At 35.8% G+C, this 23,398-nt stretch overlaps 1 protein-coding gene across 2 annotated transcripts in view; it reads left to right on the forward strand.

Annotated features, from left to right (window-relative positions):
* The window catches only part of MYOM2 (myomesin 2), a 124,854-nt gene extending 101,727 nt beyond the window's left edge, over window positions 1-23,127 (forward strand). For both annotated transcript variants that reach the window (XM_075202481.1, XM_075202482.1), the window contains 12 exons: window positions 404-548; window positions 2,943-3,002; window positions 6,342-6,409; window positions 8,145-8,258; window positions 9,120-9,207; window positions 10,773-10,811; window positions 15,314-15,419; window positions 17,641-17,804; window positions 17,981-18,017; window positions 18,102-18,124; window positions 18,657-18,712; window positions 21,841-23,127. In XM_075202481.1, the coding sequence (XP_075058582.1) occupies window positions 404-548; window positions 2,943-3,002; window positions 6,342-6,409; window positions 8,145-8,258; window positions 9,120-9,207; window positions 10,773-10,811; window positions 15,314-15,419; window positions 17,641-17,804; window positions 17,981-18,017; window positions 18,102-18,124; window positions 18,657-18,712; window positions 21,841-22,221 (1,281 nt within the window). In that variant the 3' untranslated portion in view covers window positions 22,222-23,127. The remainder of the gene's footprint in view (window positions 1-403; window positions 549-2,942; window positions 3,003-6,341; window positions 6,410-8,144; window positions 8,259-9,119; window positions 9,208-10,772; window positions 10,812-15,313; window positions 15,420-17,640; window positions 17,805-17,980; window positions 18,018-18,101; window positions 18,125-18,656; window positions 18,713-21,840) is intronic.
* Window positions 23,128-23,398: the final 271 nt, after the last annotated feature.

Below are 23,398 nucleotides of genomic sequence, written 5' to 3' on the forward strand. Positions count from 1 at the left end.
ATACCCAACTACTCTTCTGAAAACACCCCCAATGGATTGCTATACAAAGTGATTGCAAGTAGGCAAATGTAAAGGAAAGAGTGGAGATGTGCCTCTCTGTGCTCAGTATATACCTTAGCACATCAACCTCCTTGAATGTAAATGTGTCAGAATATATAGCCATGATTTGCAAGTAGCAGAACTGCAGTACTTAGTGCAGATACATGGTCACTGGAATGTAGAGGTTGCAAGATGGCCTAAACATTTAAACTTTACTTTTAAAAGTTCAACAAAATACATTTGACTTCTGTAATTGTATTATTTTCAGGGGTGTCTCTTAGTGAAAGGGAACATATAATATTTCTGCACTTTACCTTAGATTATGTATATATTTGCCCAATGTTTTGTATCTTCTGTTTTATAGAGCCACCATATTAAGTTTGATAGATCCACTGGTACTATTGAGATGGTGATGGATAGATTTACAATTGAAAATGAGGGCACTTACACAGTACAGATCCAAGATGGTAAAGCCAAGAACCAATCATCATTAGTTCTTATTGGAGATGGTAAGGTGTTGTTAGTCTTATCTTACATTATAATTTGAGTGTTACCTTTTTATAAATATAAAATGCACAATACAAGTGTTGTCTAGAATAGTTAATCTTAATCGACTACTTTGTGGTTACATGCTCATCCAATGACATACAATTCTACGGTTTTGTATGTTAACATATGCATGGATGTAAGCTTTAGCAGTTTTAAAATAAAATAAGAGGTATTCTTCAAGGGCCTACTCTCACAGATCTTGCACCAATTTTTCCTGATCTTCCCTGAAACAGGAAATAGGATTTTGACTATATTTGTCCTCATCATATTTTAGATGACTGTACAGTCATGGCCAAAAGTTTTGAGAATGACACAAATATTGGTTTTCACAAAGTTTGCTGCTTCAATGTTTTTAGACCTTTTTGTCAGATCTTGCTATGGTATACTGAAGTAAAATTACAAGCATTTCATAAGTGTCAAAGGTTTTTATTGACTATTGCATTAAGTTTATGCAAAGAGTCAATATTTGCAGTGTTGACCCTTCTTTTTGAAGACCTCTGCAATTCGCCCTGGAATGCTGTCAATCAACTTCTGGGACACATACTGACTGATGGCCACCCATTCTTGCCTAATCAATGCTTGGAGTTGGTCAGAATTTGTGGATTTTTGTTTGTCCACCCGCCTCTTGAGGATTGACCATAAGTTCTCAATGGGATTAAGGTCTGGGGAGTTTCCTGGACATAGACCCAAAATTTCGATGTTTTGATCCCCAAGTTACTTACTTATCACTTTTGCATTATGGAAAGGTGCTTCATCATGCTGGAAAATGCGTTGTTCGTCACCAAACTGTTCTTGGATGGTTGGGAGAAGTTGCTCTTGGAGGATGTTTTGGTACCATACTTTATTCATGGATGTGCAAAATTGTGAGTAAACCCACACCCTTGGCTGAGAAGCAACCCCACACATGAATGGTCTTAGGATGCTTTACTGTTGGCATGACACAGGACTGATGGTAGTGCTCACCTTTCCTTCTCTGGACAAGCGTTTTTCCAGATGCCCCAAACAATCTGAAACGGGATTCATCAGAGAAAATGACTTTACCCCAGTCCTCAGCAGACCAATCCCTGTACATTTTGCAGAATACCAGTCTGTCCCTGATGTTTTTCCTGGAGAGAAGTGGCTTTTTTGCTGGCCTTCTTCACACCAGGCCATCCTCCAACAGTCTTTGCTTCACTGTGCTTGCAGATACACTCACACCTGCCCGCTGTCATGCTCTGCACTGGTGGTGCCATGATCCTGCAGCTGAATCAACTTTAGGAGATAGTCCCTGTGCTTGCTGGACATTCTTGGGCTCCCTGAACAACTATTGAAACTCTCTCCTTGAAGTTCTTGATGATCCAATAAATGGTTGATTTAAGTGCAATCTTACTAGCATCAAGATCCTTGCCTGTGAAACCCTTTTTGTGCAAAGCAATGATGACTTCATATGTTTCCTTGCAGATAACCATGATTAACAGAGGAAAAATAATGATTTCAAAACACCACCCTCCTATTAAAGCTTCCAGTCTGTTATTCTAACTCAAACAGCATGACAGAGTGATCTCCAGCCTTGTCCTCCTCAACACTCTCACTTGTGTTAATGAGAGAATCACTGACCTGATGTCAGCTGGTCGTTTTGTGACAGGGCTGAAATGCAGTGGAAATGTTGTTTTTGGGATAAAGTTCATTGTCATGGCAAAGAGGGACTTTGAAATTAATTGCAATTCATCTGATCACTCTTCATGACATTCTGGAGTATATGCAAATTGCCATCATAAAAACTGAGGCAGCAGACTTTGTGAAAAATAATATTTGTGTCATTCTCAAAATTTGGGCCATGACTGTAGACATGAATTGTAAGACAGACACTTTATTGTGTAGTTTTAGCCAATTGAGTTTTGATGTTTAATAACATAATAAGTAGATGTGACTCGATCCTGGTAGGAAGTTTGAGCACCAGAAACTTTTTCATCAGAGATAACAATTCTGGACCTTCCTGTTGTAAATTCAATTGTCCTGTATTTCAATAAACCTTGTGGAAAAAATACTTTTCAGTGAATGTTATACATTTCTTATGGAAAATTTTAATATTAGTCATTTCAGTGATGGGCAGGTCTATTTCCAAGGTCCATGAAAATGACAGATTGGGGGAACCAAAAAATTCTTTACACATGTGAAATTGATAGTTGTTTTGTATTATTTAGTAGCTTCCTTACTGCTATCTGGGTAAAAAGAAGTATTTCTAATGTAATATTACTAGACCTAATATACTGTTTAACTTTATTTGTCTAACACATGGGTGCCATTGATAGTATTGGTCAATGCTTTTAAGTAACATTGATATATTTTTACATTTTGTACCTTAATATTTACAGCGTTCAAGGCACTTTTGGCTGAAGCTGAATTCCAGAGGAAGGAATACATCAGGAAACAAGGTATAATTTCACAGATGAATATCGCACAAAGAAGCTAAAGCTGGTTACCCACTGGCATTGGGAAAATGCCAGTGACATCAAACGATTCTTACATGTGATTGTAACTGTCACTTGCACTGCAGACTAGGGAGGCCAGTGGAGTACAATGAACGTGAGTAGCGAATAGAGTAGGCAGCATCCAAAAGACACAGCCAAGTGCAAGTGTAAGTGGGGATGGGGTCATTGGAACCTGTAAATTTCATCCCCATTCCTATTGCTATTCTATTACTAGCGTTAAAAAACAGTAGTATGCATAATGTTTTATGCCAGTGGGTAAAGGGTGTAATAAATTATATATAAAGAAATATTCTAACCCAGCCAAAACGTGTTTAACTGATGAGGATGCATGCCCAAAAAATACATGTTAACAATGAAACCTGAATGGGAAAAGAATAGAAAATGAATCTCTTCATTGAAGTTGCAAGGGTTAAATTGTTATCCATATTTTACCTGCTTTAAAGAGGCAGGTTCATTAGCGTGGTGGAACTGCAGTAAATCATACAAAATTATCCTATAAATTTATCCTCCTGTAATTGCAGGAATTCATCATTTAAAATGGAATTTGAACACACACCATTACACTTAACGTAAAGTGGAAAAGTAGTGTCTATTCATTCCTTTATGCAAATAGCTCTGATGAAAGCACTTCACGTACCCTCATCATATCCAACATTCTAAAATGGGTTTCATGCAGTTTTATAGAACATAATCATTCACACATTTCACAGATTTAATATAACATAGTTGATCACTTTGATGAGATGCTGCTATTATTCAATATGTTATGTTTCCCAGTGGCTGTAAAAAGTTACCCAGTCTGATGCTATGGCTTGCTGTAACATCAAACACTGCACATAAAGTCTCTTTTCTGGACACTTAGATCGCTATCTGCATGGGTGGGCAGACTACATAGTTAGGATTGTCAATATATAATATATACATAGTATAGTTAGGACTGTCAATACATATAAAATTCATATTACAGTGTAGAAGACTGCGGTAACCTGTGATAACTAACCACTTCACTGTTGTGAACCACTCTTAAAAATAAATAGCTACATCATAATTCTGTTTTGTTTCTAAACAACAGTATAAACAAAGTGGTTCACAACAGATAACTAACCTCTTCACTGCTGGGAACCACTTTGTTTATAAATAGAGACATCATAAGTCTGTTCTGTTTTCTGAATGGGTAAAGCACGAGGAAAGCATTTTATGTAGTAGAATGCTAACAAGTGAGCAGTTCCCTTCTGGCTCCCGTGTGCTTTTATTTCAAAATGAAACTCATGTGTGAAGCATGATGTAGTGTAGTTTCATCACACATCACTTTTTATTCAACTCATTACTCGTTATTTCTAAAACTCATTACTCATCCTTCACAACGTGTCATTCAACACTCATTCTTCATCCCTCATCGCCCATGTTTCCTAACTTGTCACTAATCCCATGTCACACATCACTTGTCATATTTTCATGACTTGATATATATTTAATATTAGTTTGGCGAATTAAGACATCTTAAATGGGCACTGTGATCCTGATGAAGGTCAGTGGAGAGATTGTGCATTAAAGCCCAGTGTCTCAGGCTGTAATGAGTAAAATGCTGCTTGTTGCACAAATAAAGGATTTCTAGACTTTCCTTTTTTCCTTACTTTTCATCTTTATCTTCTGCATTTCCCATTGTTCCCATTTGTTTTTTACCCTTCCACTAATCTATTTAAATTTCCTTCATTTGAAACTATATCCCAGCCTTGTTTTCTTCCCTATAATATGAAACTTTCTCCCTTCATCTTCTTGTTCATGTGATCTGTAAGTGTCTAGTTCATTTTTGTACAGAGCCATTGTAATAATATTACAGCTGCTTACTGTAGTGCACACATGGCGAGTTTGAAGTAAATATCACCTGGAGAAATACTTGAATCCATTTATGAATCGGAAAATATATAGAAACACAGCACTTCTTTCAATGTTCAAATACCATTATTTGTCTGCTGAGTGCATGCTTTGAAGATTGTTCCTAGTCCATTGATACTGTTCTTCTGCACAGATCCTTTGCTGGTACACTTTTTGTGGACAGCACTGTTAAATAACTTTCCCTTTTTCACCTAAAACAAATTTAGCATCATTATATAACGAATAAAAGTAAAGAGATAGTACCAATACTTTTATCAAGTGTCTCACTGTTATATTTTCTTAATTTACATTAGCTTATGTATATATATATTCATTTGCTTAAAGGAGCCCATTGAAGCTATTTTCCAAATACTGCTATCTCGAAGGTGTGTCCCTTTCGCAAAACTGAAAGACGCTGCTAATATAGGGACGTCTGCACAAACACATCCCATTTTTTTATTGAATTTGAAAATACAATTGGGAGGATTTCTGTGGCTTGCAAGCATTATTCATGTAACACCCAATCTGACAATGTGTGGTCAGTGCCTGATTAAGGGTTCAGGCTACACTAGACTAATTCATACGCTTGTAGTGCCCACTTGCCTTCCACACCAGGCTACTATGCGGCAGGTAAAAGCAAATTTATCCTTAATTTCAAATTCCGCCTTCCTTACCCACCCTCCACCCCACCAATGTTTATGTTCCTGCATTTTCGAAACTTTACTCCACATGGCTTTTTAAAGGGGTCACAGCAATCTTAGCCACTGATTTCATTTTCATTAAAATCAAAACGGTGTAGCAGAATAGAGGCTACAAAGAGCACGACTGAAGATGTGTAGGGGGAGGGTGTTGACATCCATGTCTCTCTTATCCTCAACTGCCCTCCCAAGGATGACTCAATATCTTCTTTAAAACCTTACTACATTTTTATTTCACTGCTTATTTTGAATTTGGAGAGCAACTATTCTTTTATATTTTAAAATGTACTTTAACTTAATGCTCTCCATGTCAAACTGTTGCACCCCCAGAATGTTTGCACTCCAACAAATCCTTGCGCCCCAGGCTGCAGGCTAGTCAGCCTATTGGATAGTCAGGCCCTGCATGTGGTCATCTTGTCCAATCATTAGGAATTAACATTTACTTCTGTCATACAATCTTGCGATTCAAAGTTATGAACTTGTCCATAATAATGGGTATAGGAGCACAAACGTAGACATATAGCAAGAAAGAGAAACAGTTTTTGCTCTGTCTCCACATTTTCCTCATTTGCATCTCACTCTTACAATGCAAAAAGTGCCATAATTTGCAACAAATGGAGCCTAATTGTCGGTAGAATTTTACATGTTTTTTCTATGATCATTTTCATTTGAATATTTTGTTCTTATATTATGTTTCTGTAATCTACAGGCCCTCATTTCCTGGAATATTTGTATTGGGAAGTTACAGAGGAATGTGAAGTTTTACTTGTTTGCAAGGTCTGTATTATTTAAATATCCTTCTATTATAGCTTTACGTTGACCTATGTTAACCATTAATATGAGGGGACCACATGACTTTACTTATACCTGATATGAATGATACAAAATTGTTAAAAAAAACCCTGTAAACTTATTAGAATAATGCTTAACTAGTACTGTTTACGTAATCCAATACGTTATTATAGGGAAAATGGGAAATCATCTGTGTGTATACCACATCCATACCATAAACAAATCCCAATAGCCTCCTGCATCATCCACTTCTCTTCCTAAAATATTCATTATTTTAGCAATACCACAGTTAAAACCATCTTCCAAACCTTGGGTTTATTTTTTACTCTATTCTCTGTTCTGCATATTTAGCCTATATCCAAATCCTGTTGTTAACCCCTGTGCAACATCTTTACAATAAATCATTTTCTGATGCAAGATTCTTCTCCCTAATCAGGCCTCACACTGCCAAGACTCTTAGTCTAGTCATGAATGCAGATCACCCGTCTCATTTGTACTTTTCATCTGCTTCGGCTCTGTCAGTTATTCCAGTCACGCTCCATATGCACCAAAATAACATTTACATTTCTAGCACTTCTATGCAAATATTTCCACTATTAATGTTGTACATACACATCTAGCCTTATTTATACAGCGACAATCATTCACTGCACTCCACTAATGACCTCCTACTAACTTCCCCTTTCATTACTGTGTTCCAGTCATGTCTCCAAGATGTATTTAGGTCTGCCTCACATCTATGGAGCTGATAAACTTACCTCACCCACCTTTATCCACAATTGGCAGATTCAGATAGTCCATGATGGCCCTCTTCTTCAAATAACCATGATCTATCTTTTTGAATCATGCACCACGCTTAATTCTGACAATTTACTAGTTGTAACCTTTGCCGCTGTACTTTAGCAGCATTGCTCTCCTATTATATATAGCTTATTAGTTATCCCACCTTGATTTATAATGCTATCTTAGCTTACCTTTTCGTAAAAGTTTAATTATTCGCCTGCTCATAGAAGCACATACTGTGCTACCACCTGGGCACACATATGATTCCACAAGCTGCTGCTGGGCATTGGCTTAAAATTGCTCATCCTGAGTAGCCAGGAAAACAGTTTAGTAAAGGGTAATCTTTGATTGGATGCACGATTAAATTGAATTCTGCTGTATTACTACATGTATTTGTCTAAATTGCTAGGTACCATAATAGTATTCTGGCTTTTATGATAATAGTCACAACCACAGTCACTTCAATCTGCCACATTATAGGACCACATGGCCACTAGAGGCACTGTGGCAAAACATGGCCACAGGAGAGAATTTTCAAGCAATAATTTCTTCTAGTCTGACCTTAGCATTTCCCTTGCAAACACTAGCACTTCTCAAATCTTCAATCATTATTTGAGGTTTACCGTATGGCAATTCCAACTCATCTGCACAATTCCCTGCTTTATGCATTTTGCTTCATTTTCTCTATTTAGCTTTTAAGCTGCCATGAGGAGAGGACTCTCTACCCACTGTATTTGGATGTGTGGCTGATGCTGCCAATTATTATACAGTGCTATGCAAAAGTCTGGCAATATATAAATAACTATATATTAATTAAAGATGTTAACAAAAATATTAATGCCAAATTGTTTACAGATTTTGTTAATTATAGTACAATTGTTAATATCTAAGAGTTTTTATGGCTTGAAGTGACAAAACAGGTGTTATTATTTCACAGGTAGCAAATATAAAGAAGGAAACAGTATTTAAATGGTACAAAGATGAGATACCAGCAGACACGCTGGATGTTCCTGATCTTCAGCAAGGAGTGTGCATATTCCGTATACCTAAGGTAGTGTTCCAAAATAGTATCTTTATATGCATTTCTGCATTTGCATGGTGCCTCTTAATGTACACAGAGCTTAAAAGTGATTGAAGCTAAGGACTGATGGCATTTATGTCTGCCTACCATTCAGCACTCATATTTCGCAGTTGGTCAGGTAGCTAGAAGGAACGTATCCATCCTGCTGGATGTTGCAAAGAATTAATTTCTTTAAATAAGGCTTCTTCCTTAATTGTTTGATACTCATGACTAGTTGATAGATTATTTTAAATAAGTACTGTACATCCATTTTTCCTGTGGTATGCATTCGCAGTATGGAAATTTGTTTAATAATGCTACAGAAAGTAACATACACCCAACTTTAAGTGAGATCCTTAAAGTAAATGGTGGCAGAGCTTTTGTGAACTGTGATCAGGTTCATTTTTTACCCTTGGTTCTAACATTTCCTCTATTGTACCATTAAAAACCATTATGTTTTTGGTTATGTTACCATAATGTTTAATAAGAAACTGATGGCCAAGTGAACAGGACAGTTGCAGTACTAAAGTAATGGTCATTTAATGAGTGAGACAAAAGGATACAGGTTGTCAGTATTTCCTTACAACTTTGCAGGCTTGCTCCTAGATCACATAGGGTAGGTATGGAAGATACACATATTTATATCACAAATAAGTTGTACTGCGATCTAAAAACCTGCTACACATTGTATCTACATAATGTTTGTGCTTGCAATGGTGGATTCAAAAAACACAACAATAGATGCTCATAATGATGACCGCTGATGAATAATGTTTATCCTGTAATGATAATGTGTTATTGTCTTGCTTTATTATCCCAGTGACATAACTTTTACATCTCTTTTATTTATAGATGACTAAAAAGGATCAAGGTGAATATAAGGCAACATTAAAAGATGATAGAGGCCAGGACACATCTATTCTAGAACTCTCTGGAAAAGGTAAAACACAGTTCTTGTGCTTATTGCATGAAAGACTAAACATTCATAAAACATAGCACACTGATATTAAACAAATGTGAAGGAAAAGAGGAGAGATATACTACTTATTTATGCCATGCATCATACACACATTGGTATATATATTGATTCTGGCAGAGTGCCCAAGCACAAATAGGACACAACTTGCTCCAAGCAACATCACCTGTGCTGAGGGATTATTCTGTTCCCATGTTGTTAATCCACATCAACACCTTTGGCAATTTGATACACTGGCACAGAAATAAAAATGTATTGTAGAACTAATGCAACTGATTTATTTTCCGAAATGTTTCAGTAACTAAGAATGAGTATTATAGGCTGCAGTGGAAACGCAGGCAGTGTGGTCCTTACCAGGCTCATTACATTGAGACTGAGCTGTTTGAAGTTGGCAGTTGAAGAGACATTTTCACCTGTCTTTATGCAGCTTGTGTTAAATGTCCAGCTGAGATGTATCTCTGCTTATTATTCTAAACCTGAATATGTGTTAAACCTGGATACCCGCTTGCAGCCTGATGTACTGAGGAAATGTAATATCGCACCATGTGATTTACTCATGGAGCAATTTACAAAGTGAATTGTCAGCCAAGCAGACAACAAGGTGCACACCAGCTGTTCGCACTTAGTAGCAGCCTCCACAAACTAAATGTGCGCCACTTCAACATGTGAAATTACTTGTAATAGCTAGCGGGCATGCTAGCTTGCTTACAATTCATCACCATCATCACCATTTATTAATATAGCGCCACTAATTCCGCAGCGCTGTACAAAGAATTCACTTAGATCTGTCCCTGCCCCATTGGAGCTTACAGTCTAAATTTCCTAACACACACACAGACTAGGGTCAATTTTAATAGCAGCCAATTAACCTACCAGTATGTTTTTGGAGTGTGGGAGGAAACCGGAGCACCCGGAGTAAACCCACGCAAACAAGGGGAGAACACACAAACTCCACACAGATAAGGCAATGATCGATAATTCAATTCATGACCCCAGTGCTGTAAGACAGAAGTGCTAACCACTAAGCCCCCATGCTGCCCAATTGACCTCTTATTGCTGGCTGCAGAGGTAACTTAGTTTGGGTTACAATGACATTGCTGGGTTTACATACTACCCCCAGTACATTTCTCTATTTCTCTATTTCTCAGTGCTAAAACTGAGTGCTTGTTTTTCTGAATGTGGGTTCAAGGCCCAAATTAAACAGCTTCCACTCACACTACTGGAACGGGGGGCTACCATTTCCAATCTAGCAGGGAGTAGATATACTTCCTGTTGCCCTAAGCCCAATCACAACAGAACATAGATGTACAATTCGGCGGTCGGGAAGGGGTTAAGACTGGAAAGATAATAATGAATGCAATTTCATCTGTATATCTCTGCCATCATATGCCTGACTAATATAGAAAGTCCTCTTCTGTAGATGTATAGTATTTACATGCTATTGGTTACTTCCATCATTCAGATACATTCTTCATTGTTCAATCACTCTATTATTTTTTTGTTTTAACAATTGTTATTTTTACTCCTAGTGTATGATGACATAATCCTAGGAATGAGCAAAGTAAGCGGTAAGGCATTGTCTTTTCTTTATTCTTTTTAAGTAGTACAAAGACGAAGCAGTTGAAAAACAATAATCCTGATCGTAGATAACAAATCCTATTTCTAGTAGTTTAGTATATTTCCTTACAGTTCCTTAGCTTTGCTTCCTGCTTATTTGGTCTCTGCAGTACAACCAACAATCCAGAGGAAGTAATATCATTATTAGACCCATCTCATTGCTGATAACCTGCAATGTTTAGGTTTGTACTGCCTCAATTCTTGACCATCAAACAGGCTATTGCCCATTATTTACATGTGAGCTTACAACTTTAGGTGTTGTAGCGTTGCCCCTTCCCATAAGCACATTTGTTCAACTGTGAAGCTTCCCAATGCTGATATTCTTGATTGTAGCTTTTTTGTTAAAATAGCTTTTCCTTAAATATTATGGGGTCTAGTAATGACCCCAGCAAGGTCACTATCAATATGTATCGCTGTAAATCACAACAATAAACAATTAAGTACCACTGCAATTTACCATGCTGGGGCTGCTCAGGGAGCTCCGACAAAGGCCCCCATCCTCCACAAATTTTGTTTTCTCTTCACTAGCAGTCTAACACTGTCGGCAAATAGAGACAGTGCTTTGCACATGCACAGTGTGCTGTGACTAGCAAGGAATCCAGTGAAGATAGAAAGGCTTCAACTGGATCCCATTGAAAAAGACAGGTAACGCCATCCTGAGATGCCGTTTTGTAGCTTAATAAATTGCCTAATGCTGCTGTCTCCGTAGAGGTAATTAGGTTAAATAGAGGCCTGTGTGTGAAAATATAATAATAATAATAATAATAATAATAATAATGTAAAACACAAACTTGCAATGCCAATGGATCCAGAAACAAAAAGGATTTAAGACAACAAAATGATGTTGGACAAGATATGATGCATAGTATTTGAAAATACAGTATATAACACAAAAATAACAAAACAATATACTGGATATATCAAATATCCAGTGCAAACAAAATATTTTGAGCCACATAGAAAAGTCAGCGCACTAGTAGTTGGTTTTAATATTGGTGAATTAAACTGCAAAAGTACAATAGTTCTAAATGATCAATAGTTGAAATACTTAGGAATGGGATCAGGGGTTTAATAGAATATAGTACAAAGTTCAAATAATGTATTACTATTTTAATCACAACATATTTGGACAGCTAATGAAATAAAAATTAGTTTGCAGAACAGCAGATTATTATAAATAATGTGTATCATCATTATCACCATCATCACTATGTGTAAGGCGCAACAAAACTCTGCAGCCCCAGACAGTTTGTGTAAGAAAAGAACAAGGACATACGGTTGAAGGAGAAGGTGCAGACATGAGGCAGATAGTAGAGCGGGCCCTGATTGTGAGAGAGGACAATGCTTAAACAATAGAATCTAGCAGGGCAGGATGATAGCTGGTAGTACCCAGAGAGAAGAGTATCAGTTGGGGGTAAGATCTTATATATTAAAGAGGTGATTTTTGAGACAGGCTTGAAATATTGAACGTTGGATAGACTATAAACAGTGATTTAGGCTAAAATTTTCCATTTATTGGAAGGTCAGTTTGCTGGATATTCTGCACTGTACTCACATATTATACCAATCTAATCAATAAAAACAAAATGCACTTTAAAGCAACATTGGTACCTCTAAGTACTTCTTAGCATAACATGTTGGTCCCCCCTGATAATGAATTTTTATGTGTATCTTCTAAAATATTCTAAAAAAAGTGCTTGTTTGCCCGTTTTTACGTTATTTAACACTTTACAGTAACGGGCACTAGAGTTACCTTTAATGCTTGGTTAGAGCATCCCACTGAAAGCAGGTGGTGACTCCCGATTACTGCCACCTCCAAAGTGGTGTCACATCTGGGCAGCTTGCATTGTATCTTATTGGTATTCCATATGGCATTTTGCACAATATATAACATTTTGTGTGTCATTACATAGGTGTGACTTAGATCTTGTGTAATAGCCGTTAAAATACCTTAATACCTTAAAGACTGTAAGCAATTATATAAGACAAACATTTATTGCAATCCTGGTTCTGTAGTCTGGAATATAAACTGTATCTTATCTTTAATAATCTTTAATTTTCTTCTCTTCTACTTTCAAGCTCCCTTGAGTAATTACAAGGCACTTCCTCAAAATGCATTTTAAAGTGTTTTACCTCAGTTGAAAAAGAATTCTGCTAGAATTAAATATGAATATGCTAATACTCTTTAGCTTAGCTGTGCTATGGAATTCTTGCTGAATAATGTGTATTTTTATGTTAATGTTTTTACAAGGAGATATACACAGTGTATGTGCAGACTGAAAGGCAGAGAAAGCAAGCATACATTGCAGACCAAATAGTCAATTGAGATGCTGGATGCTTATAAAATACGTTAAGAAAAAAGCTGTACCTATATCATTCCTAAATAGAAAATGACTTAAACCATTATACGTATTGGGCCTCATTTAGCGTTAGGAGTTGCAATGCAAGAGAAGCAAATGCAATTTTTTTGCATGCATGGAAAATACTGCCTGCTTTTACATATAATACACAAATACTGAGCAGCTTTATTTTAACAGCGTAATTTAGAGTTAGCTAGGATGCCCCTCCCTTTCCAACTCTAAATCTGTCTGCACATTTTACATTTAACCCACTCCCCTACACACACCCTTACAGTGCAATATGGTTCTGCCTTCTAGCTGGATTTACTTCTAACACTAAATGAGCCCCATTGTTTTTTGCTTTAATGACCAGATGCTTGCTTAAAGACATACTTTAGCATCTCAAAATATTTACTATTTGCTATTAATGATTTATAATTTTGCTCAGTGTCATGGACTACCATGGCAACCACAGTCACATGGCATATAATGCAGTGAGCAGAGAGGCTTTGGAACACTCCTCTGAGTTCTGTTTGCTCTTTGTAATGTAAAATCTTCCCCATCTTCACCCTTCTGCCTTCACATGATACATGCTGATGATGATGTCGGTCACCAGCTCTAGCTACCCACTTCTGATTGGCTGATTGCCGATTCACCTCTGATAATGATAGGTGCTTTCTTCATTGATCATGAATAAATTATATGATTTTGTGTGCATATTTTATAAATATTTATTTCCGGTTTCATTCCATTCTCTCATCAATTTCATGTTTTATTTATTGCATTGAAAAAGACTTTATCACACACTACTCCAGAATGTCCCATAATTGTTCACTTGCTGTGAAATTTGGGGATTGTTACAGCCATGCAATATGGTTTACACAGATTATATGTGCATTAAATAATTCAGTGATTACTGATCCCTACAGATTGGGGTCTTACATCCTGATATTTCTACTGTTGCTAACAATATATCAGCAAACTGAACCATTTTCATCACTGTGGCTCAGGTCAAATGTACGCCAACAACCACCTCTCCAGTAAAGTCACAACTCTTTCTTTCTTAGTCAACTGGGCCTGGCCAGATTTTTTAGACATGATCCTAAACATCATGAGATGTTACGTGATGTTCACTGCTTAATTGACTCAAGTACCACATCTGGGTCAAAGCACCTACTTTCTAAATAAAAATTTGAATTCAATGACAGAGAATATACTGTGACTCCATCGAGTCGAACCTTTTGTGTTTCTTTTGTTGTTGTTTTTATGGTACTTGATAGTTTATTTTCTTTTTGTTTGCTTTTTTTCTTCTAATATTTTCTATCCAATTTTTATTTTATTTTAAAAGTCCCTCCCACAACAGCTGGGAGATTATTCCTTTGATCTGTCACCTTTTCTGTAGGATACTTTGTATCCTTCTGTTCTCCAAATGTTTCCTTTACTTGTTTAATCCATTGAAGTTTCTCACAAGAAATAGTATATACCAAAGGCTGGCATTCATTTTTAGTCACAGTTACTGTAAATAAAAGCACAGAATAACTATATTGTTATTGCAAAGTTTGAAGTAACATTGTGTAAGTAAATTTTGTTTAAACCCTATTACATTCTACCTTTTTAATCTATAGTGAAATATAATGTTAATAAATTCTTTACACCAGAATATTCAATTTCAAATATCTTTCTATAGCTCTCAGAAGATAAAATGAAGAGTCTGTTATAAAGATAATTACTGAAATTACTGAGTGTTTATCAATTTTAGACAGACAAGGCACCAAGGCATGTTGTGTCTAAGAGCTCATTGTTAAGATAGCAAAGTAAAACGAGGTTGTTTAGAAAGAATAATACCCTGTACAACCAGCAAACTATAATGTCTTATTATAGCTGTCTGCATTCCTGTAGGAGGATTGCCATAAAAATGCATCAAAGTCAGTAATTCAATCTATTTCAAATATAACTGAAGCTTGCAAAGAATATATCTGTATAACACCAAAAATAGCTCTTCTTGCTTTATACATCTAGTGAATAACTGTATTTCTCAGCTTTCCCAAACACAATCACTAACCGAGAGTAAGGAACATGAAATCATATAGAATGTGCTATTCTTCATTCTTTAGGATCATCAGCTTCTGATCTTAAAATTCACTGCACACCAGAGGGAATTAGGTTCCATTGTTTCATGAAGTACTACACAGAAGAAATGAAAGTGTCCTGGTACCAGAGGTATGGAGTCTATGTTGTAATATATGAACTAATTTGACATTAATGAATGGAAAAGTTTAATTGAATGTGAATAAATGTTATACTTTAAAGATACAATAGGTTGAATATTGAACTCATAACTCTTTAGAGGAACAAGTAATTAATATAATCTCTATCCTTTATGCAACAGTTTTATAATTGGCAAAAAAAGGTTTGGGGATTTATCTGTATGTTTCTAATTGCTGATTAAAGTGAGACATTCTCTATCAGAAAACAACTGAAATTGGAAATGCTTTTCTGATTCCACTTTGTATGGCCACAATATGGGTACCCTGTGTCATGAAAAGCTCCACATTTTGGTCCTCTAAACTGAAGAAAACTAGTTTGGTGATCAGGCCAATTACCAGCTTAGGGTGGCTGGATAAGTGCAATGCGATACCTGAGATCTCTTATTTCTACCTTACTAAAATATACTACCCGATGGTTACTAAGGTTAAAGCCTAAAATACAAGTATTTTATATAAATAAAATAACTAATAGCAACATTCTTAAATATATTCCAACTAGCATATTATCAGGAATTAAGAATTAAAGCTGTGAATATGCAGGAAGATTTATTTCATATTCACAGAGCAAGTACGATAAAAAAAAGAAAATTCTGCAGTTGTCAAAATTCACAAAAGGGGTGTTTTTATTATTATAAAAATTGTCTAAAAATGATCTAATTATCATAGCTTCAAAGATTAATATTATTTTAAACTCCTTATTTTGCTTAGTATGCAAGGTACATATGCAGATAGCAGATACACAAATGTAAATATATAAAAGGATGGGAAAACATTAGAAGAAGGAAGGACTGATGGGAGGGCTGGAAGGAAGTAGGTAAAAGGGGAGCCTTTGATCCCCAACCCCAAGCAAACAGGCCCCAGCCACCCCCTCCCTTCCCCCACAGCTTTGTTCTTAATTTTGCTTAAGTCTAAAGGATTGCCTAGATACTGCTGGAAAAAGTGCGGATAAGGGGCGGATTACTTATTTTTAGCATACCCTGATGAAAAGGCAGATATAGTTAAAGGCTGTTCATTGTATACTAGCCAGTGATCCCTAAATCAATATAAAATTATGAGCTTTTTTGTTTAGTTCGGAGGACATATTTTCCATTCTGTGGATTGTGGTTATGGAGGGTGGTGGAGATTGCTTCCAATACTTTTGACAGTTTGCATCTGGCTGCATTAAAGACGTGGAAATTCAATTTGTCTTGATGATTGTTTAATCCTGTGAATGCTAAGCCTATTAAAAAGTTCCAGGGGGGTTCTCTGGAATGAAATTTTTAAGACTATCTCCATGAAGTTTTTGGCTCATTCCCAGAATTTAACAATCTTGGGGCATGACCACCATATATGTAGGAAGAAGTTTGTGTAACCCAACCTCCACCATCTTTAGGGGGAGGTCAATAGAATATTTTATACAGTCTAGTTGTTAAAGGAAATACTTATATTAAAATTGATATAAAATGTATTATATCAAGTAAAAAATAGACCTCTTAATCTGTAGGGAGATAAGACCCCAACAGTTTAGGTAGTAAAGACAATTTTGTTCAAAAGGCTGAGGTCATGAAATTTTGAGAATGGCAGGGAGGTACTTTAATAAATACTTCAGTATTATGTACTCTATCACCTTGATATCCAGGAATCGTAACTTTTGAGTAAGGTCTGGGAATGAGGATCAGTCTGTGTTCTATAATGGAATGAATTCACAATATTTTATCCTTGAACTGTTTTAGGAGTGCTTCAGATGCACTGCCAGTCCCAAAGACCAATATTGTGCCATTAGTTTATACACCACAAGCACACAAAGACCATGACCCTACCACTATCTCTGCTGTATTCTATGTTCTGGAATGAAACCCACGCAAACACGCAGAGAACATTCAAAATCCATGCAGATAGCTCAGGGTAGTCGTAATGGAGCCGAAGACTGCAGGGCTCAGAGGCAGCAGTGCCAAGTACTGCATCACTATGTATATGAAGAACACAGACAGTGAGCCGCTGTCAGCTGGTCATGGATAATAGCAGAGAACTATTATTTGTACACAGCTGCTTAAAACATGTGAATACAGTGTTAAATATCTCAGCATGATATAGAGATTTTACATATACATTTGTCCTTTAGTATGAAAAAAATAACACAGGTTTAAACACAAGCATAATAAAGCCATAATTATATGTGCATTTTTATACAAAAGGGAATCTAAGATTTCTTCAAGTGAAAAGATGAGAATTGGAGGCACAGATGAATACGCCTGGTTACAGATCTGTGAACCCACGGAGAAGGACAAAGGAAAATATACATTTGAGTTATTTGACGCCAAAACATCCTACAAGAGAACAGTTGATTTATCAGGACAAGGTAAAACCTTACAAATCTAATACATTTTTTCCAGATTGTCTGAGATTATCTATAGTCCAGGTACAACTAAAAGCGATAAGAATTTTTCTTTCACTGTCTTGTGAAACTTCTTATGGTACTGCTTCCATACTCAGTGTTGTCATGGAAACCAAATGACATCTGCTTTTTAATTCCAGCTTTTGATGAAGCCTTTGCTGAATTCCAGAGACTCAAGTACGTTTGAAATTCATTATTTTGTATGCAAAATAAGAATGAGGAAATATTATGTTAAATACTTACTTTCTTTTGCCCCCACAGGGCTGCAGCATTTGCTGAAAAGAGTAAGTTATATAAAGCATGTATAGTAGTTTGTTTTATGCATATATATAGATATAGAATCATATTTGTGTCATCAAGTGATTTCAGAACAAATGCATTGATAGCTACTTATCTGGACCAATTCACTATTTAAAACATTCATGCTGCCATATTTACAATGCCAAATGCCTATAGCAGAGGTGCAGTCAATGACCCCTATTTTGTTGGCTTTTATACATAGCATAGTAGGCTAACTCATGTCAAGTGGCATCATGAAAACAGCGCTAGCAGGAATTTATACTACATACAGGGAATTATAAAGATCAGTTAAAGCTTGCACAGTACCAATCATGTAGGCTAAAATAGACGATTTCAGAGAGAAGGATTTCAGATTTGCACCAGTCCTACCTTTACATGTTTAACTACATTACACTGCAATGTTGTGCCATTGACCAAATGGCAGTAATCTTCCTGAGCTTTTACCTGATTGATACTGAATTGATAATACTGTACTAGTACTAGTGCTCAAGTCTGTTTTTTGTATCGCCTGCACAGATCGTGGTAAAGTGATCGGTGGATTGCCTGATGTGGTAACTATAATGGAAAGCAAGGTAAGAAAACTCCAATATTGTAGGCTGGACTTTTTAAGAAACTGTATTGCTTGTAGAACTTTACCATCTCTGCCAACAGACTAAATAACACTTTTCCTTTAGTTACATATGTTACATTTCCATATAGCACTGATAAATAAAGGACTAAAGCATAACAATCGGAAAGCAGGTAAGCAATGTAGACTCTAGTAATAATTCTAGTTTGCACCATGTCCTACTTTTGGGATACATTGTGCCTATACTAATAATTTCAGTATCATTACTTACAAAAGGGGGTTCTAAACACTGGTGACATGTGGTATGCTTAGTCCTTCAGTGTTTTTCTGTTGAACAAATGTTCTATTCGTTGAAATTGAGATTTTAATTTTTCTACCCAATGAAATCATTCCGTTCTGAACTCATGTCACGCACCCTAGATTTCTTGCATTCAGTGGTTAAGAAGTTGTGAAGAGTATATTAATGCTTATGTGACATCACTTGAAACCTGAATTTATTTATTTCGCCTGAAAAAGCAAATATCTACATTATTTTTGCTTAAAATTTCCTGGTATGCAAGATATCTGTGTAAACCAGCCTAATTCAGAAATATATATTTTCCAGTTTTCTTAGCATTAATTAATCACTAATTAATACAGCTAACATATCCATATGTGCTGCCTATTATTTAATTTGACATGCTGGAGGTTTCTAAGGACAGAGTTATGAAACAATGACTTTAGGGATTAGTTTTTAACACAGTGAACAGATGTACAGTAACCCATGGCAAGCAATGATGTTTGCATTCTCTTTCAATAAACCTGTATTAGATTTGTTATTGTGAATAAAATATCAAAATATAATCCAGGGTAGAGAAGGAAATGAACAAACGATCAAAGAGTAAGACTACTAATACGAGAAAGAGCGAAAAGAGACAAAAGGAGGATAAGAAATAGAAAAGAAGAAAATGTTTCTGCAGAGTTAGGGGTTTTAATGTCAGCCATTCAGGGATTAATTACAGATGAATAAGGCAAGTAATTTACTAAACATATTCCCATTAGTCAATTCGGCTTTAAGGTCTACATAGTGCTAGGGTTAACATATTTGGGAAGATGGAAAAGATGACATCCTGTGACATGTAAAGTGGTGGTGATGCTAATAATTTAGGCCAAGCCTACGGCAATGGAAATTTTGGTACAAATTTGCTACGAGTGTATGTACAAGGTTTAGTGGAATAGTAAAAAAAAAAAAAACACTATTAATCTTCATCATTCCCAATGTACAGCATAGTCCCATAATCCCAATATACAAAATAGTCCCACTAGCAGTATATGGTAATAACCCCATTTGTAGGGTGGAGTGAAGCTGCATTGGAAGTATACAACAATATATGACACTATGTAACCTCTGAAAAGGTGTGCAATTAGTTACCCCATTCATATATGGAGCAAAATGTTGCATCTTTGAAAATAGCTAATATTATGCCAGTATATAGATCCCAGTCATCAATAGTATCAGTATATTGTTTCCACTATATAGTTCCTAATGTCCCTCAGTATATGGCTCCCAGTTTAACAGCTCCTGTTGTGTCGGTTTATAGATCTGATCAGTGTATAGTATATTGCTCCAAATTTCTCTTTATATGACATTTTGTATATAACTCCAAGTTTCCCAGTATATAGCTACTACTATGCTAGTCTATAGTACAGAGTATGTAAAGATTTAGCTCCTATTAAACTCTATCATGTTGGATCTAGATTTCCCATTAAAAAGGAGAGGAGAAATACAGATTCATCAGGATGCCTGGATCTATATCTGTCACCTAGAGCTAGGTAGAAACTATATTTATTAGAATATAGCCTATAAAGTCACTAGGAACCAGTGACATCATGAATGGCTTATGTACCAATGTGCATATGTAACCAGCTGAGTGCTGTCGTCAGAGTCAACGGTCTCAAATAGCTAGGTCTTAGCTATTGAAATATTAATGAAATAACGTCATATATTCTGCCACAGAAATCTGTTGCTTTCATTAGCATAAGTTATAGAATGTCAAAAATAATGATTGGTAATCTGCTGTAGAGTATATATTATTTGTGCTATTTGCACCATAGTTAAATTCAAGTATGATTCTTGGTGCCAGGTCCTAAATAGCTTTAACACCTTCCTCTAAAGTTCTACTGCACTGTTAAGGTGGAACAAATGTAAATGAATTATAATACATCCCAAATAGGTTTTCAGCAATAGTGAATATCAAATTATTCACTGCACTGTACAGCCACATTGTACCATACTGTACAGGCACATCAAGTCATTTATATATGAACATTTATTTCAGCATGTTATAAGGTTGTGCCAGTTTCATAATATATGTACAATACTTATTTAAGAATAAAAAGTAATTTTAGTAAATTCCATTCTGAATACACGTTAATATCGGTATATGATCACTAATCATTTTCGGACTGAAAAATAAGATTAAAATACAGTAATATTGAACCTCAATTATTGGAAACGGTGATTATTTTTTAATTATTATCATGAAGTGTACGTAGGAAGTTGCCGTTTTCAAAGCTGTATTGTTCTTCGCTGACTCTATAATGTAACTTGGCAGGGAAATGTAACATGGGAAGGAGGCCTGTTTTATTTCAAGTAGTGCAAGACTTGCTTTTAAATTATTTTGTACAATATAGTGCCTTAAGGGGATTCTTCTAAGCATGCATTAAAGCTTTAAAAATATCAGCCAAGTTTTATCATACAACCTTAAAAAGCAATGGACCTTTTGGTATTAACAAAGACTGAGCTAGGGGGAAACGGCATTATAAGAAAAGTCTATAAGCTACAAAAAAAACAATATGATGAAACACAACAGCTTTAGCAGCTAAAATACCTGCTTGTTATTGAGATGCTAAGCAAATGGTTTTATTTCAAACTTTTGTGTTGATCGATATTCTAAAAAAAAAACCAATGGTACAAATCCTTAGAGATGACTTTCTGAAAGTTAACGACAAGGTTCTTCTAACTTCATAAAAGTTTGATAGAGCAATATCCTGGCTTTATGCACCTACTCTATTTACTTTCTTGTTAATAAGACCTTAAATAGAAATCAAACACAAAGAAAACTTGTCTTTCTATTTTGTCATTGTCTTTAGACTTTGAATCTTACTTGTACAGTCTTTGGAAACCCTGATCCAGAGGTGATATGGCTGAAGAATGACAGAGCTCTAGAGATAAGCGACCATTATTCTTCTACACTAGAAAGTGGAAAGTATGCCAGTCTCACAATAAAGGATGTTTCCTCTGACGACTCTGGAAAATATGGCATCAACGTTAAAAACAAGTATGGTGGGGAAACAGTGGATGTCACTGTAAGTGTATACAAATATGGTGAAGATTTACCGGAAATAAAACCTACGCAGCTTTCTAAACCTGCACCTGCACCTGCACCTGCTAAAGCACCTGCCCCTGCACCCGCACCAGCACCAGAAAAATCTAAACCAGCTCCAAAAGCAGGAAAATCATCTAGAAAGTAAATAGCACATTAGTTAATCAAATATATCACGCTGGTTGACAAACGCTATATGGTTATAATACAAACCAGCTAGCTTAGCTCTCTAATAATGCTCAACTTTTAAAATTATATTAAAGTTGAAGTTGCTGTGAAAAATAAAATGTTAAAAGGCCATAATTATAGCGGACAAAATAAATATCAAATATTTTGGATTATGCTAAAGCCTTTAAACAAGTTTGTTTACTAAAACATTAGGTTTTCCCTATTAAAAGTAGGAAAGCTGTATCTCAGCATAATATATTAAAAACATTCTGAATTCAAGCTAATTGTATGTATAGCTCTTGATATATCAGCATTGCACATGACATATATTTCAGTTGCCAAATTGCTACTGATGTGCATTATGGAATCGTAATAACAAGCCTCTTTTACCCTGATGCTAGTCACCATTGAAATTCAGAGCCAGCAAGAAATACGTTTAGACCCTAGAGGTAGTTTACATTTTTTTTTCTGTATTTTACTGATGTCAACAATGCAGCTAGAGAGAACCATGCATAACACCTATTCACAATTCTGTCTGCGCAAAACGTAATCATCTTTTCTTCAGCTATCCAATGTGTATGTTCGCAAAGTAGATTTAATTCAAAGGTTTCATTTATTCTTATCTGGTCTTAGCTTAATATAAATCAGTAAACAGCAGCACACAGCTTCCATGGATTTTAAGGGAAGCAAACATAGCCTATAGCTAAGATTACCAGATGTGTTATTATCATCCAGTGCAAATATCAGATTATGCATCATTGGAAATTAAACATTACCCTGCAATGCTAGTATCAATTGGCCACATTGGAATCACCTAATGCTGTTTTTCTTGCTTTGTGCTAATAAACTTTTAAAGACATCCGAGAATTTTCTGCATTAAATCACATTTTCTTGTGTTGTCCTTTTTATTACACAGGCATGCTAACATTGCACTTGTACACACATGTATTGGGCACTATTTCTATGAAGTTTCTGTTGTATGCTACTAGAACCCTTGCCTAAAGAATTATTAGATTATGTAAATATATCTTCTAAAATATACTGTGAAAGGGTAATGAATTAATACGTTTTGTGTGTATATAAATAGTATAATGTGTAACTATACATATGACTTCATAGACTGTATAAATGTAATTTATGAAACAAATATTAGCATG

The sequence above is a fragment of the Mixophyes fleayi genome, chromosome 3 (genome assembly GCF_038048845.1).
Source record: "Mixophyes fleayi isolate aMixFle1 chromosome 3, aMixFle1.hap1, whole genome shotgun sequence".
In the NCBI taxonomy this organism is placed as follows: domain Eukaryota; kingdom Metazoa; phylum Chordata; class Amphibia; order Anura; family Limnodynastidae; genus Mixophyes; species Mixophyes fleayi.